The sequence below is a fragment of the Typopeltis vanoorti genome, chromosome 23, assembly GCF_054136105.1.
Source record: "Typopeltis vanoorti isolate ZY-2024b chromosome 23, IOZ_Tvanoo_1.0, whole genome shotgun sequence".
NCBI lineage: Eukaryota > Metazoa > Arthropoda > Arachnida > Uropygi > Thelyphonidae > Typopeltis > Typopeltis vanoorti.
In genome coordinates, this window is record NC_143571.1 from 14,306,184 (window position 1) to 14,319,406 (window position 13,223).

General features: G+C 31.7%; 1 protein-coding gene across 1 annotated transcript in view; it reads left to right on the plus strand.

Annotated features, from left to right (window-relative positions):
• The window catches only part of LOC150093636 (ataxin-7-like protein 3), a 208,352-nt gene extending 204,167 nt beyond the window's left edge, over positions 1–4,185 (plus strand). Inside the window, exon 12 of the mRNA XM_090413034.1 lies at positions 3,185–4,185. Coding sequence (XP_090269160.1) covers positions 3,185–3,339 — 155 coding nt within the window. The 3' untranslated portion in view covers positions 3,340–4,185. The remainder of the gene's footprint in view (positions 1–3,184) is intronic.
• The last annotated feature ends 9,038 nt before the right edge of the window (positions 4,186–13,223 follow it).

Genomic DNA, 13,223 nt, shown 5'->3' on the forward strand with positions numbered 1-13,223 from the left:
CAAACTGGTCAAGGAAAAACATTGCCAAGTTGCCCATTGACATTGTGAAAAGTGAATGTTTTCTTCATTAAATTATATTTTTCCAAGTATTGATTGTATTTACTTATCATGAACTCGACTCCTACCTACGCTCTTAAAGCTGAGTTTGTTTATTTTTATAGGATTTTATGTAAAGTATCAAATGCACAGCGTTCCTTGTGAATCTGGAAAGCATCTTACAATTCTAAATATCGCAGTATAGCTTTGTGGCCTGCAGGCTTCATTGAAATTTTTAATGCGACTCGCACTGTCTGAAAGAGTGAAGACCCCTGCCTTAGACCTTTGAAGTATCATATAATAGTAATTGTTAAAATTTGGCATTACATCTTGAAAAACATAACATGCACATGCTGCCATCATTATGGCAAGCCAGGGCTAGTAGACAGTGCATTAGATTCCTTCATACAGTAAATATTAGCTCTCAATAATGAAATAAACATGATAATTAAGTAGGTGATATTTTTGCTGGATTTCAAACCAACATACTTAAGAGTTACAAAACACATTCTCATTTTTTAAAATAATAATAATAATAAAAAAACTGACAATCAAGTAATTGTAAAAAAAATTCAAAATTGTTCAAAAAGTAAAGCAACACAGCCAAATTTCTTTAAAGTTCCAGGAATACATAATTACTTAGAACTCCATAATTATCTCTCAGACTTGTAACAAGTGCTATATAGTACATTTTTTTTTCAATTAATTCATTAAGAAAGGATATCCAGTGCTTGGTCTGCCAGTCCTGCTATAATTGTGGCAGCATATATATATTATATTCTTCAAAGTGGATATTCTATCTGACTGCAGTAGGCTAAGCTCAGAGCACTGTATATAATTCTATAAAGTACCACACAGAAGTTGTCATAAAAGGCACAAAAGTCTAAAAGACTGTTTCTGGACTCATCATTACCAATAATGAACTCTTTTTACCTCAACAAGTATTGCTGCATTAATTTACCAAAAATTTGAGAGAATAAATTTAAAATCGCCTTCATCTTAACAAGAGCAGACTGTTTGAAATCCAGTCCTAGAGGAGGATGTCATATGAGGGTGGTCTGAAAAGTTCTCGGCCTCGATCATAAATGGCAAGATTTTTTTTCTCTAAGTTGATACGTCTATCATAAGCATCCATGTGAAATTGCAAGTCATTCTATCAAGTAGTTTGTTTTATGCATCTGTCTGAAGCAAAAATGTTGTCTGTCTCCCTTGAAATGAATAAAATTGAGTATCATGCAGTTATAAAATTCTTTATAAAAGAAAGTTTAACGGCAAAATAAATTCATTCAAAGTTCATAAAAGTTTATGGGAACACTTCTCCTTCATTTTCAACAATTAAGAAATGGGCTGCCGAGTTTAAACATGGCCGTAACCAGCCTTGGAAATGATCCATGTGAAGGATGTCCAAAAAGTGTAACAACACCAGAAATCATTAATCAAGTACATGGTAATGGTAATGGATGACCAGTGAGTCAAAGTGCATGAAATTGCTGAGACTATAGGCATTTCAAAGAATGTGCAGGATATATTTTGCATGAAGAATTGCGAATGAAAAAGCTTTGCGCAAGATGGGTGGTGCGCTTGTTCACAGCAGATCAGAAACACACTCGCATGAAAATCTCTGAACGGTGCTTGGAGTGTTTTAACAAGAATAAAACTGATTTTGTGCATCAATTTATTATTATGGATGAGACTTGGATTCATCATTAAACACAAGAATCCAAACAGCAGTCAAAACAGTGGACAGAAGCCGGTTGTTCAGCGCCAAAGAAGACAAAGTTGGTTCCATCAGCCATCATCATGGCTTCGGTGTTTTGGGATGCTAAATGTATTTTGTTTATTAATTATCTTGAAAAGGGTAAAACAATAACCTGGGAATATTATTCCGATCTTATAACCAGACTAAATGAAAGAATTCATGAGAAAAGACCCGGTTTGCAGAAAAAAAATCATCTTTCATCAGGACAATGCACCTGCCCGCAAAGGTGTTTTGGCAATGGGAAAATTAAGAGATCTGCACTATGAATTGTTGGAACATCCACCCTATTCCCCAGATTTGGCTCCCTCTGACTTCTTTCTTTTCCTAAAACTAAAGCTCTTCCTTGCTGGTCAGCGTTTTACTTTGAATCAAGATGTGATTGCAGCTGTAGAGAGGTATTTTGCAGATCTTACTGAGAACCACAACAGGGACAGGGTAATGACGCTGGAGCATGGCTGGAATAAATGTATTAGTCTTAAGGGAGATTATGTTGTAAAATAAAATAATTTTGAAATTATAACTTCGTTTTTTCATTGTTAGGCCAAGAACTTTTCAGACCACCCTTGTAATAGGCTACTTAATTTTGAATTGTTTCCACAGAAGGCCTGTATATCCCTGTGGAAATGGCATCCATAGCAGAAGGCCGTCTGAAGAAAGACATTCTAAGTTCAATCTAGTGATGACTAGAGGGGAATAAAACAACTATACTATATAGTTGTTTCATTCCCCTTATCCCCTAGAGGAACTTTTCTAAGCCTTTCTTCGAGTTCTTGGGTTAGTCACTCTCAGGCATATAGGCAAACAGTTTTTCCCTCTTGAAAACTGGGTTTTTCAATGTAAAATCAGGAAAATCATTGTAGAACGTGCACTATTTCAGACAATAATATATAGTGTTAGGGAGGACAGTGAGATGGCAGCAATTTGCCATACTCTCCTTCCTATAGGCTAGCTGTTCTGTGATTGCCTAAAGGTGGATGCCAGCTACCCACTAGTTTTTTTTTTTATTTTTTTTTTCAAAAATTAAAGCTCAACAGCCTCACCCTTGGGAGAATAAATGATGTTAGCAGTTATTGTTTCCACAGCCACTTGATTGGTTGTACCTTGTGTTCTGTAGTAAGTGTTTTTGTGCTCCAAAAATGCTGTGAAATTCACTGAAATATGAGCAGGTAATGAATTATTTTCATTTTGTTTTTTAGGTATTGAGTTAATAAAATGAAGTGCTCTTTAAGGCTTAGCTAGTTATTATTTTTTTATTGCTTAAATAAACAGTTCTTATGGCAAGCATTAATTGTTAGCCAGAGTATTTGTTTTGATAAAATATTCTGTTAATTTTTATGTTTTTTAGGTTAATTTGTATAGCTTACTGACTTCCAGAAATTATTTTTATAGGTGCTCCTTCAAAGAAAAAAGAGAAAAAACCTCATTCTGTTCGTCTTACTCACAGTGGAGGCCAGAAAAAGACCAAATCTCGTGTATCTCAAGGTAGCACAGGCAGTAGTTCAAGTCAGAGCTCAGCTGGTCAAGGGAGTCTAGAAATTATATAAATGAATTGGGAATTATATATATATATATATATATATATATATATACTGTTAGTGCAATTGCAAACAGTTATGACAGCTGGAATGAATACTAATATTTAAATTTTAAAAATGAGAAAAGAATGCCGAACTATTTTTAAAAGCAATAACTGAGTAATAACTTATCCATTATCTGGTTAATATTTTGCAACTTATTTTGCCAAAATTTGTATATAATTTTTTTTCCTCCTTTTGTTGTTGTTGAAAAATTTTCTAAACTATGTAGAATGAGCATTGATGATCTCTGAAAAACACGTGCTTTTATGTATATACCTGCTGTCACTTTTTTTACATATATTTTACAATTAAGTATTTTAATGATGTATATCAGTTGGGTTATATTTTTTGTGATTGTTTGTTATTCTTGTGAGATATATATTTATATATATATATATAGTTTATAGTATTCAGAAATATCTGAATGATGCACATGCAAATATGAAGCTGATCCGGTTGATTAAACTTTGTGTTTTTAGGTAGGTTTCACAATATTGCATATGCACTTATTAGATTTGTTTCATCCATCCATCTATATGCATGTAATAATAATGTTTGCTATACGGATTATCATAGCCAACAATTATACAACAATAGTTTGAACAATTTTTTTTGCTAAAATTTGTCAAATCATCTCAATTTTGGCCTAAATCAGATTATTTTCAGCACCAGTAATAGGCAGAATGCTTTGAAATAAGAATTCATACATTACAGTATTAACTGAATCTCTGATGCAGACGAACCTGGATTATGAATTTCATAGGCTCAAGATACTAAGGCTCCTTTTTAACTATATATATGTGTGTGTGTGTGTGTGTGTGTGTGTGTGTGTGTGTGTGTGTGTGTAGAAAGTATTTTACCTTGGGTATAATAAATGTTAAAAGATACCAAGCTATTTTAAACCTGGTTTTACTCCATTTCCCAAGTAAGCAAACGGACAAACAAGTCAAGTTTGTGGCTGCAAGTGTTGCAAGTCTAGCTGACCCTGCACGTAGTGCAAGACCAAGGTCACTCAAGAATAAGCTCTGATCACTAATCTTAATATTTACCCTTAATTCAAAGAACATCTCCTGGAGGGGATGTATGATGCTTTGTATTAAATACTAAAGGCAAGGGGCCACTACCCAGACCAATTTCGACCTTTATTGAGGTCTCATCAGTGGGAGCCAGGCTAGAAATACCAAGATTTTAGTAATACAGAGCTTATAAGTATTTTACCAGAACAAGTTACTATAAGGTGTTTTAACCTTATTAAATAAAAATCTCAGGAGGAGATATAAATGTAGAAAGTATTTTACCTTGGGTATAATAAATGTTAAAGATACCAAGCTATTTTAAACCTGGTTTTACTCCATTTCCCAAGTAAGCAAAGAGACTTGCACTACGTGCAGGGTCTGCTAGACTTGCAACACTTGCAGGCGCAAACTTGACTTGTTTGTCTGTTTGCTTACTTGGGAAATGGAGTAAAACCAGGTTTAAAATAGCTTGGTATCTTTAACATTTATTATACCCAAGGTAAAATACTTTCTACATTTATATCTCCTCCTGAGATTTTTATTTAATAAGGTTAAAACACCTTATGGTAACTTGTTCTGGTAAAATACTTATAAGCTCTGTATTACTAAAATCTTGGTATTTCTAGCCTGGCTCCCACTGATGAGACCTCAATAAAGGTCGAAACTGGTCTGGGTAGTGGCCCCTTGCCTTTAATATTTAATACAAAGCATCATACATCTCCTCCAGGAGATGTGCTTTGCATTAAGGGTAAATATTAAGATTAGTGATCAGAGCTTATTCTACTTTTACTCATGAGTTGCCTTGGTCTTGCACTACGTGCAGGGTCAGCTAGACTTGCAACACTTGCAGGCGCAAACTTGACTTGTTTGTCTGTTTGCTTACTTGGGAAATGGAGTAAAACCAGGTTTAAAATAGCTTGGTATCTTTAACACACACACACACACACACACACACACACACACACACATATATATATATATATAAAATAAGTTTAATGACTATTACCGAGAGAAAAGATGGCAAGATATATTTAACAATATACAAACGAATACTACTCGCGACGACAGCGCGTAGTATTCGTTTGTATGGAACTCATACTTGCATTTTTTCAAACATGCTACTGTTTTTCACTTGTTCTGTTAGTACAATGTTAAGTCTCTGTAGGTTTTTTTTTTTTTTTTTTTTTTTTTTTTTATATACTTCTTTGAGTATGATACCTGATGATGTTCTTGTAACGAAACTAGTAACTAGTAGTATATTGTTAAATATATCTTGCCATCTTTTCTCTCGGTAATAGTCATTAAACTTATTTTATAATATTCCAACCGAGTTAAAATGAATTGTCAAAATATATATATATATAGTAAAAATGACCTCATGAGCAGTTGATAATGATAATGTGTTATAAAATACAGTAGGTTAATACTAGGGCAATCCATTACTGCTTCTAAGATACATAATTATCTTTCCATTTGTTCAAAACTTCTGTTTCAATCATTAAACGATCTTTTTGCATTTTCTGGGTAAAATGAGTTCGCGTGAAAGATTTTATTCTGTTTATAATTGAAATATATATATTCCATGTATAAATTAAATAATTAAATCGTGTAATGTTTATTTGGTTGACTGGGGATGCATATAAGAAAAAAAATTAATGTTCAAGTCGGTTTATTCTAGATGTTAAGTTTCTGCCATATTAATTAGTTGATTACACTTATGTGAAACATTTTTTTGTAATTTTTGAAAATAGTCATTTTTTTTATTCATTTCAAAACTGGAAATGTTCTCTTACCTTTAAGAGCATATAGTTGCCAGACCATTACATGGTCATGAATCAAGTGCACAGTTACTGTGATAACGAATGGTGGTACTATACCAATGGAAACCCTAATTTATTGTTGATTGAATTTATAATCATATTGATCAGTTCAACTAATAATGCAATAGCATTTTGTACCAATAATAACATGTTAAAAATAGGTTTTGTTGTATTAGCAGGCTATAAGGCTTCCATGTGAAGTGTTAGTTTTTGTTTCCATAGGCATGTCAAGAGTATAGCAGTAACTTCAAGCCGGAACTCACTTGATTGAAAGGAAGTCTAGTAATTATATAAATATGGTATAATTTTTATATATTGTTAGTGCAAGTGTAAGTAATTGGCTAATTGAACAAATATTTAAACTTTTAGAGACTAGTTATAAAGTGCTTATCATGCTAAGCATTATTAATTATGGGCAGAATGAGGATTAAGGCACACGTGAGAAACTCGTGCACTTTTTTGTGTGTGTGTGTGACTCTTCTGAATCATTTTCATATACTATTAATAAAAATCAAAATGAAAACTTTAATACATTTTTAGTTTTTGAAATATCAATATTGAAAAAATTACACTGTACAGTATATCATTGCTAAGCATTAAAATCAATTTATGCTTTTAAAATGACTAAATAAGAAATGGTTAAGTTTTGCACAAAAATATTATTATTATTTTTATGTTTCCATGGAGCACATTACCAAAAATAAATGTATAAGTTTTGATATGAGATTTGTATTCTGCTCTTTTATCATTACTTCATTAATTATGGTGTTCTTTTGGTTATTTTTTGGTGTATTTTTTTTTCATGTATGTATGCAACGATTAGAAACTTGGTGCAAACTGATGACTTTAAATGGGATTTATTTTTGAAAGTGCATTTTTAGTTGTTTGTTTCACAACTTTCTTGCTTTAGTTTCTGATGTAATTATAATTTTAAGTATTATTGTTATGTAGTAAAGCTATATGTATTGTTCATCTGTTTTCTTATTTGTGCAATACAAAAGATTTAAGAAATTACATTTAAGAATTAAGAAATAAGATACATTTGATTTAAGAAAATTAATAGGTTGCATTTCAGATTCTTGTTAACCACTGTTAAAGGTTTCTTTGTATTATAGTTAATAAAGGCTGTACAAATTTTATTTGTTAAAATGAGATTATCATCATCATTTTTAACTTGCTATATACAATGTCAATAAAATTCATTCATCTATAATATACTCATTCACTATAACAAGCTACTGAAAAGTCAGAAGTAAGTTGAACAGTAATATTTCTATTGTAAAGGAAATTCACCATAATAAACTCTTCTGTTGGTCCCTGTGAATTTGCTATAGTGAGAGTCAATTATATTATATCGAATATACTTTTTTTTTTCATTAGGTGAACTTAGTGATATAGAGCTAGTGTATATAATGTCATTATATACTATAGCTCTAGATTAAAACTCTAGCACTTATGCAGTGAAATGAGATTATATAAACAGTCATATGAAACTGATAATCTAGTTAATAAATGCTAAAGTTGTGCAGATATCTTCCAAAAATCAAATTCTTGGAAGAAAAAGTAAAGAAGAGCTTTATTTTGTAACTTTCAGTACATTGAATGTTCTTAGAATTTAGTGATATCAGATCTTAAGAAATGCTTATGTTTGAATAATATTAGTTTGTTGTAGAAATACTGTTCTAGAATGCTAGTATTTATAAATCTGCAAATGTGAGACATAAAATAAATTACTCTGATATATTATTACAATATTATATTATATTATGCATCTGTTAGGTAAATCTCTATTTTAGAATTAGCCCAGTGATTTGCATGAAGAGTAGAGTTTTGTGGATATTTTTGTATTACTTACAAATTATTATTGTTGTTGTTGTTATTATAACAGGATCTTGCAGGCAGGAATTGGATTACAATGTAACACCAATACAGTATATTTCAAGTTGGTTCTAAAATTCTGTTTTATTACAGAAAGAGTTAAAAAAAAAAAAGTTATGCACTTGCAAATTATGTAACTGTTAAGTCATGTACTGTAAACACACGAAATTGCAAATAATGAAATTATATTTACACATATTTTTTAAAAAAGCATAAGCATTGGGAATTATTAAACTATAATGCTATTAACTTACAAATAGCACAAAAAACAAAATAAATATGATAATTTATTAAGCTGGAAATTTTCACTAGATTTCAAACCAGCACAGAATAGAAAATATTGATAATCAAGTAATTATGAAAACAGTTCAGACTTGTAACGAACAAGTTTAAACCCTGTTAGGAGGCATTTTAAGACAATCTTAAAATGCCTGAGAAACTTTCTGAGATTTAATATTATATCATCACTAAAAATAAACTTTTCTGAGCTGTAAAATAATATATTTTTGTATAATATACTCTTTTAATTTCATTAACAAAATTTAGTAAGAAATGAAATATACTTATAAGTATATAGGTTGTTTCAACTCACCTCTATAAAATGTATGTACATCTGATTATACTCATATACTGTTTTAGGTTAATATCATTATTGTTACATGACACCTTCAAGGAGTCCACTCATCATGGGAGGACACTCTACTCTACTCTACTCTATTCTTCTAGACATATCTCACTATCTTCCCTACTACTTAATTCTATAAACACATACAAGATGCTATTACCATCAATGTCATCTACTGCCCATCACTACCACCACCAACAGCATTTTTGTCTATTAATTGCACGTGTTCTCTGGCCAGTATGCCGATATGCAGGATGAAAAACCCAAGTTTTTTGGAGAAAAAACCCTGAAAAAAAATGGGAGGACACTCTACTCTACTCTACTCTATTCTTCTAGACATATCTCACTATCTTCCCTACTACTTAATTCTATAAACACATACAAGATGCTATTACCATCAATGTCATCTACTGCCCATCACTACCACCACCAACAGCATTTTTGTCTATTAATTGCACGTGTTCTCTGGCCAGTATGCCGATATGCAGGATGAAAAACCCAAGTTTTTTGGAGAAAAAACCCTGCTACCTCCATATGAGATAGCTAACTCACCTTCAATTGAAAAAGTTCATATAAAGATTCCTCTAATCACAATTGAATCGAAGGGTACAATGTTCCACTGTTCTTCCAATTGCACTACAGAGGAACTTAATATTTAGATTTCTGAGTATATTTAGATTTCTGTTGGGGTGAGCTGAAGCACCTTATATACTGAAATTCTTTATAAGCTCATTTCATTTCTTACTAAATTTTGTTAACTAAGTTAAATAGTACATTACATAATAATATAAATGTATTATTTCACAGCTTCTAAGAAATATTAATTTTTAATGATGGCATAATATTAAATTGTAGAAGAAAGTAGGTCAATTTTTGTTGATAAATATAAAATTAATATTTTTTTTTTTCTTTTAGCATATTTAAAAGAAAATGTTGTCATTGCCTTATGTGTACAGTCTAAAATTTTGAAAAATACATTGTAATTTTATTTATAAAATACATTATTTACTTTTCTAATCTTGTGCAGAACAATAATAAATTTAATCCCCCATTTATCTGATTATCTCTCAGTTTATTTCTTTAGAATGGGCACAATTTTTGCTCCATGTTCTTATTGTGAAAAATATTTATTTTCATTGAAAAATATTGTATAAATTATTGATTTTTAATGGATGTTTACCCTGCTCATTTTAATATTAGATGATTCCAAGAGTTTGAATATATATATATAACTTCACAGTGTTTAAAAAATATTCTAGTTAAAATATATTTTTAAAATAGTTTAATGGTGTCTTAACACGTTGACCGCCGTATGAATCAAATACGATTCACACTACATTTGTTCAATGCGTTGCGTGAATCATATTTGATTCGCATAAAGATTTTTCTTTCAGGCCGTGTAGTTCACCCGTGATTCGTATCTAAATGAAATGCTTATGGGTAATGGAAATGTGGGGCCTGGTAAACAGGTTTATATGGTTAGCACAGTAGAATTTCAACTACACGACCTATTATAGGGGTTTTATTTTTACCTGATTTAGGCCAATTTCTAATGTTGAATAAAACAATAACAATGGTGCTAAATATTTATTTATAATATATGTCATTAGAAATGTTACAAATCATAAATTTTTCTTCTAAACAATTGAAAAACTAATAAACAAAAAAATGTCAAATAATAGACAAATTGATATGAAAAAAATAATTAGGTGAAATTATTATTAACAATTACAAACTACAGTTATGCACAATAGTAAAACAACGAACACAGTAAAATTTTTTGCACTGAACACATTTCCACCGTGTTTGTGTCGCCTTAGATGTTGCATATTTTCTATTATGTTCTTCGGTTAACTTTTTGTAGCAAGATGTACATCTTCTCCTATTACTGGTACCAACCTCTTCTAAAATATGTTTTTCCTTGTCTGAAGTCGAAGCGACATTATTTTCCTTTGGTGTAATTCCTAATAACTCTTTTGCGATTTTTTCTCTAAATTCTGTGATGCTAATGTTTTTATCAGTAACTCGCTTATATACTATAAAAGCGTTCACCACAGCAGAACCTAAAAGAATTTCAACTGCGAGTTTTCGATACCATTTCACACTTCTTCGAAGACAAGAAGCATAGGCTTTTATCTGATCAGATAGATCAATAAAACTTTTGCTTTTGTTATAGTCCATAATAGCTTCCGGCTTTTGCACTTCATTACCATTTCTTGCTGTAAGGGATTTCATTTTGTTTGTGTGTTTTGTTGATAACATAAGCACTTCACGTTTATCGCACCATTTTATTACCACCACCCCTGTGTCACTTTCTTTACCAATTATTTCACCCTTTTTCAATTTCTTCTGGGTAACATCCTGTGGAATTCCCTTTCGATTTTTTCTCAAAGTGCCTACAAGGTGTGTTTGTCTATTCAAAAGTTTGTGCGCTAATTCAATACTGGTATAATAATTATCTACAAATATTGTGCGTCCATGGTCAAGAAGATTCTCACAAAGTCCCATAACAATTGAAGTTGGAACACTATTAGTAGCATTGGTCTTTTCTGCGCCGCAGTATATCTTGAAATCATATGTATATCCATCTTCAATACACAATTTGAATAGTTTTATGCCAAATTTGTGTCGTTTATTCTTGATGTACTGTCGAAAGGCAATACGACCTCGGAAAGGAACTAAAGTTTCATCAACGCAAATATTACTCGAAGGCGTCATTATTTTCTGGAAATTTTTTCTTATATGATTTATGAGAGGTGTAATTTTATAAAGTCTTTCAGAAGTATTTCCACCCTCGTTGTCTGTGAAGTGCCAGTTACTGAGAAGAAGATCGAACCGATTCCTTGACATAACTTGTTTGATTTCTGTAGAATAGAGGATGTTATTCGACCAATAACACTCTAATTTTGGCATCTGCACTAAACCGAACCAAATTTGCAGACCCAAAAATATCTTCATTTCATTGGGATTTGTGTTTTTCCACTTTCTTATCCTTGCTTTTGGTAAACTTCTCTTACTGAGTTTTTGAAGAGCGTATCTGTTAGTTTCTTGCACCATTAGGTCCAGCAGTCCTTCATCAACAAACATAAAAAAGAAGTCTACAGGCTGTTTATCATGCATTTCTTCAATAACATTTTGTTTTATTCCAAAATTATTATCCACAAACTGAAAATGTTTTAGTTTATCACCTGTAATTTCATTCCATTGTAGGTCGGTTGAATTCACATTTCCAAGTATTTCATCTGAGGAATTTCTTATAACATCATCAATTGTTTGGTCTACAGAATGAGCAGCAGTAAACTGAGATGTACTAGGAGCGAAAACTTCGGTATTACCAGTTGTAGATACTTTTATTCTCTTCCTAGCAATGAGAGAATCAGAATCTGAAGACACAGAACTAAGATCACTTCCGTAGTAACTTTCCGTAGAATATTCATATGGTTCGTCATCAGATAGAACTTCATTTATCAAGGCTTCTAAATGACGTTGCCCTTTTTCGTAGTCTCCCATATTAGGGCAATTTATAACAATATTTATCACTATAACAAATTTATTCCACCGGACAAAACACTCAACACATATAACTGTTCGTAAGCGTCATATATATCCAAGTTTGACCTTGTGTGAAGTGCGAATCACGTGTGCACCGCTCGGCCCAGCAGTAAAAAAATTCTTCTCAGGCCGCGCGGTGCACACGTGATTCGCACTTAAAAAATCTATTTAGCTGCATGAAATAAATAAAAAATCATAAAATATGATTATTTTATGTTACTTTAAGCAAATTGTAAAACAAAAAGAAGTTGGCCTGGGGATCAAAAAATTTTTTAACATTACGGCAGTCAACGTGTTAAGCTTTTTAACATACCATTATATTATACACATCATTATATAATAAGGAAAAAAAAACTTCTTACTAGCAGATTACCTATAGCAATTGTGAAGTTACTGAGAATAATATATTATAGTTCACAAGAATATGACTTCTTGTAAACTATAAACTAAATCTGTTATCCAGTGATAACATTCATATTCTTCACTTACAGAATCTACAACATTGGGAAAAAGGAAACTTTAAATAGTAATTTTCAAATTATTCCAAACTCTGTTTTAACTGTGTTAGGGCCATCCTCAACAGCACATTTTATTATTATTATTATGCACTCTTCCAAGAAATCCAAGTACTCATTTAGGCAGAGTTCCTTCTAGATCATACAGTGCCTAAATACGTCTCTCTCTCTCTCTCCCTTAAGCACATTCACTGAAGGCACTCTCATAACACCCAATGGTAGCTCATTCCACATACTGACCATGTGGAATGAGAAATTACAGCAACTGAGTTCTTTAGACCACACCTAACCATACCTTTACTCATCTTCCAGGAGTAGTCTCGATTTCTCCCTCTGCCTGCCATCAGCTGCAAAATCTCACTTTTTGTCTGTAGTGTAAGATCCCCCTTATCGGCTTGTATGTTTCTGTCATATTTCTTCCATTTATTTCTCAAACTTTGAAGAC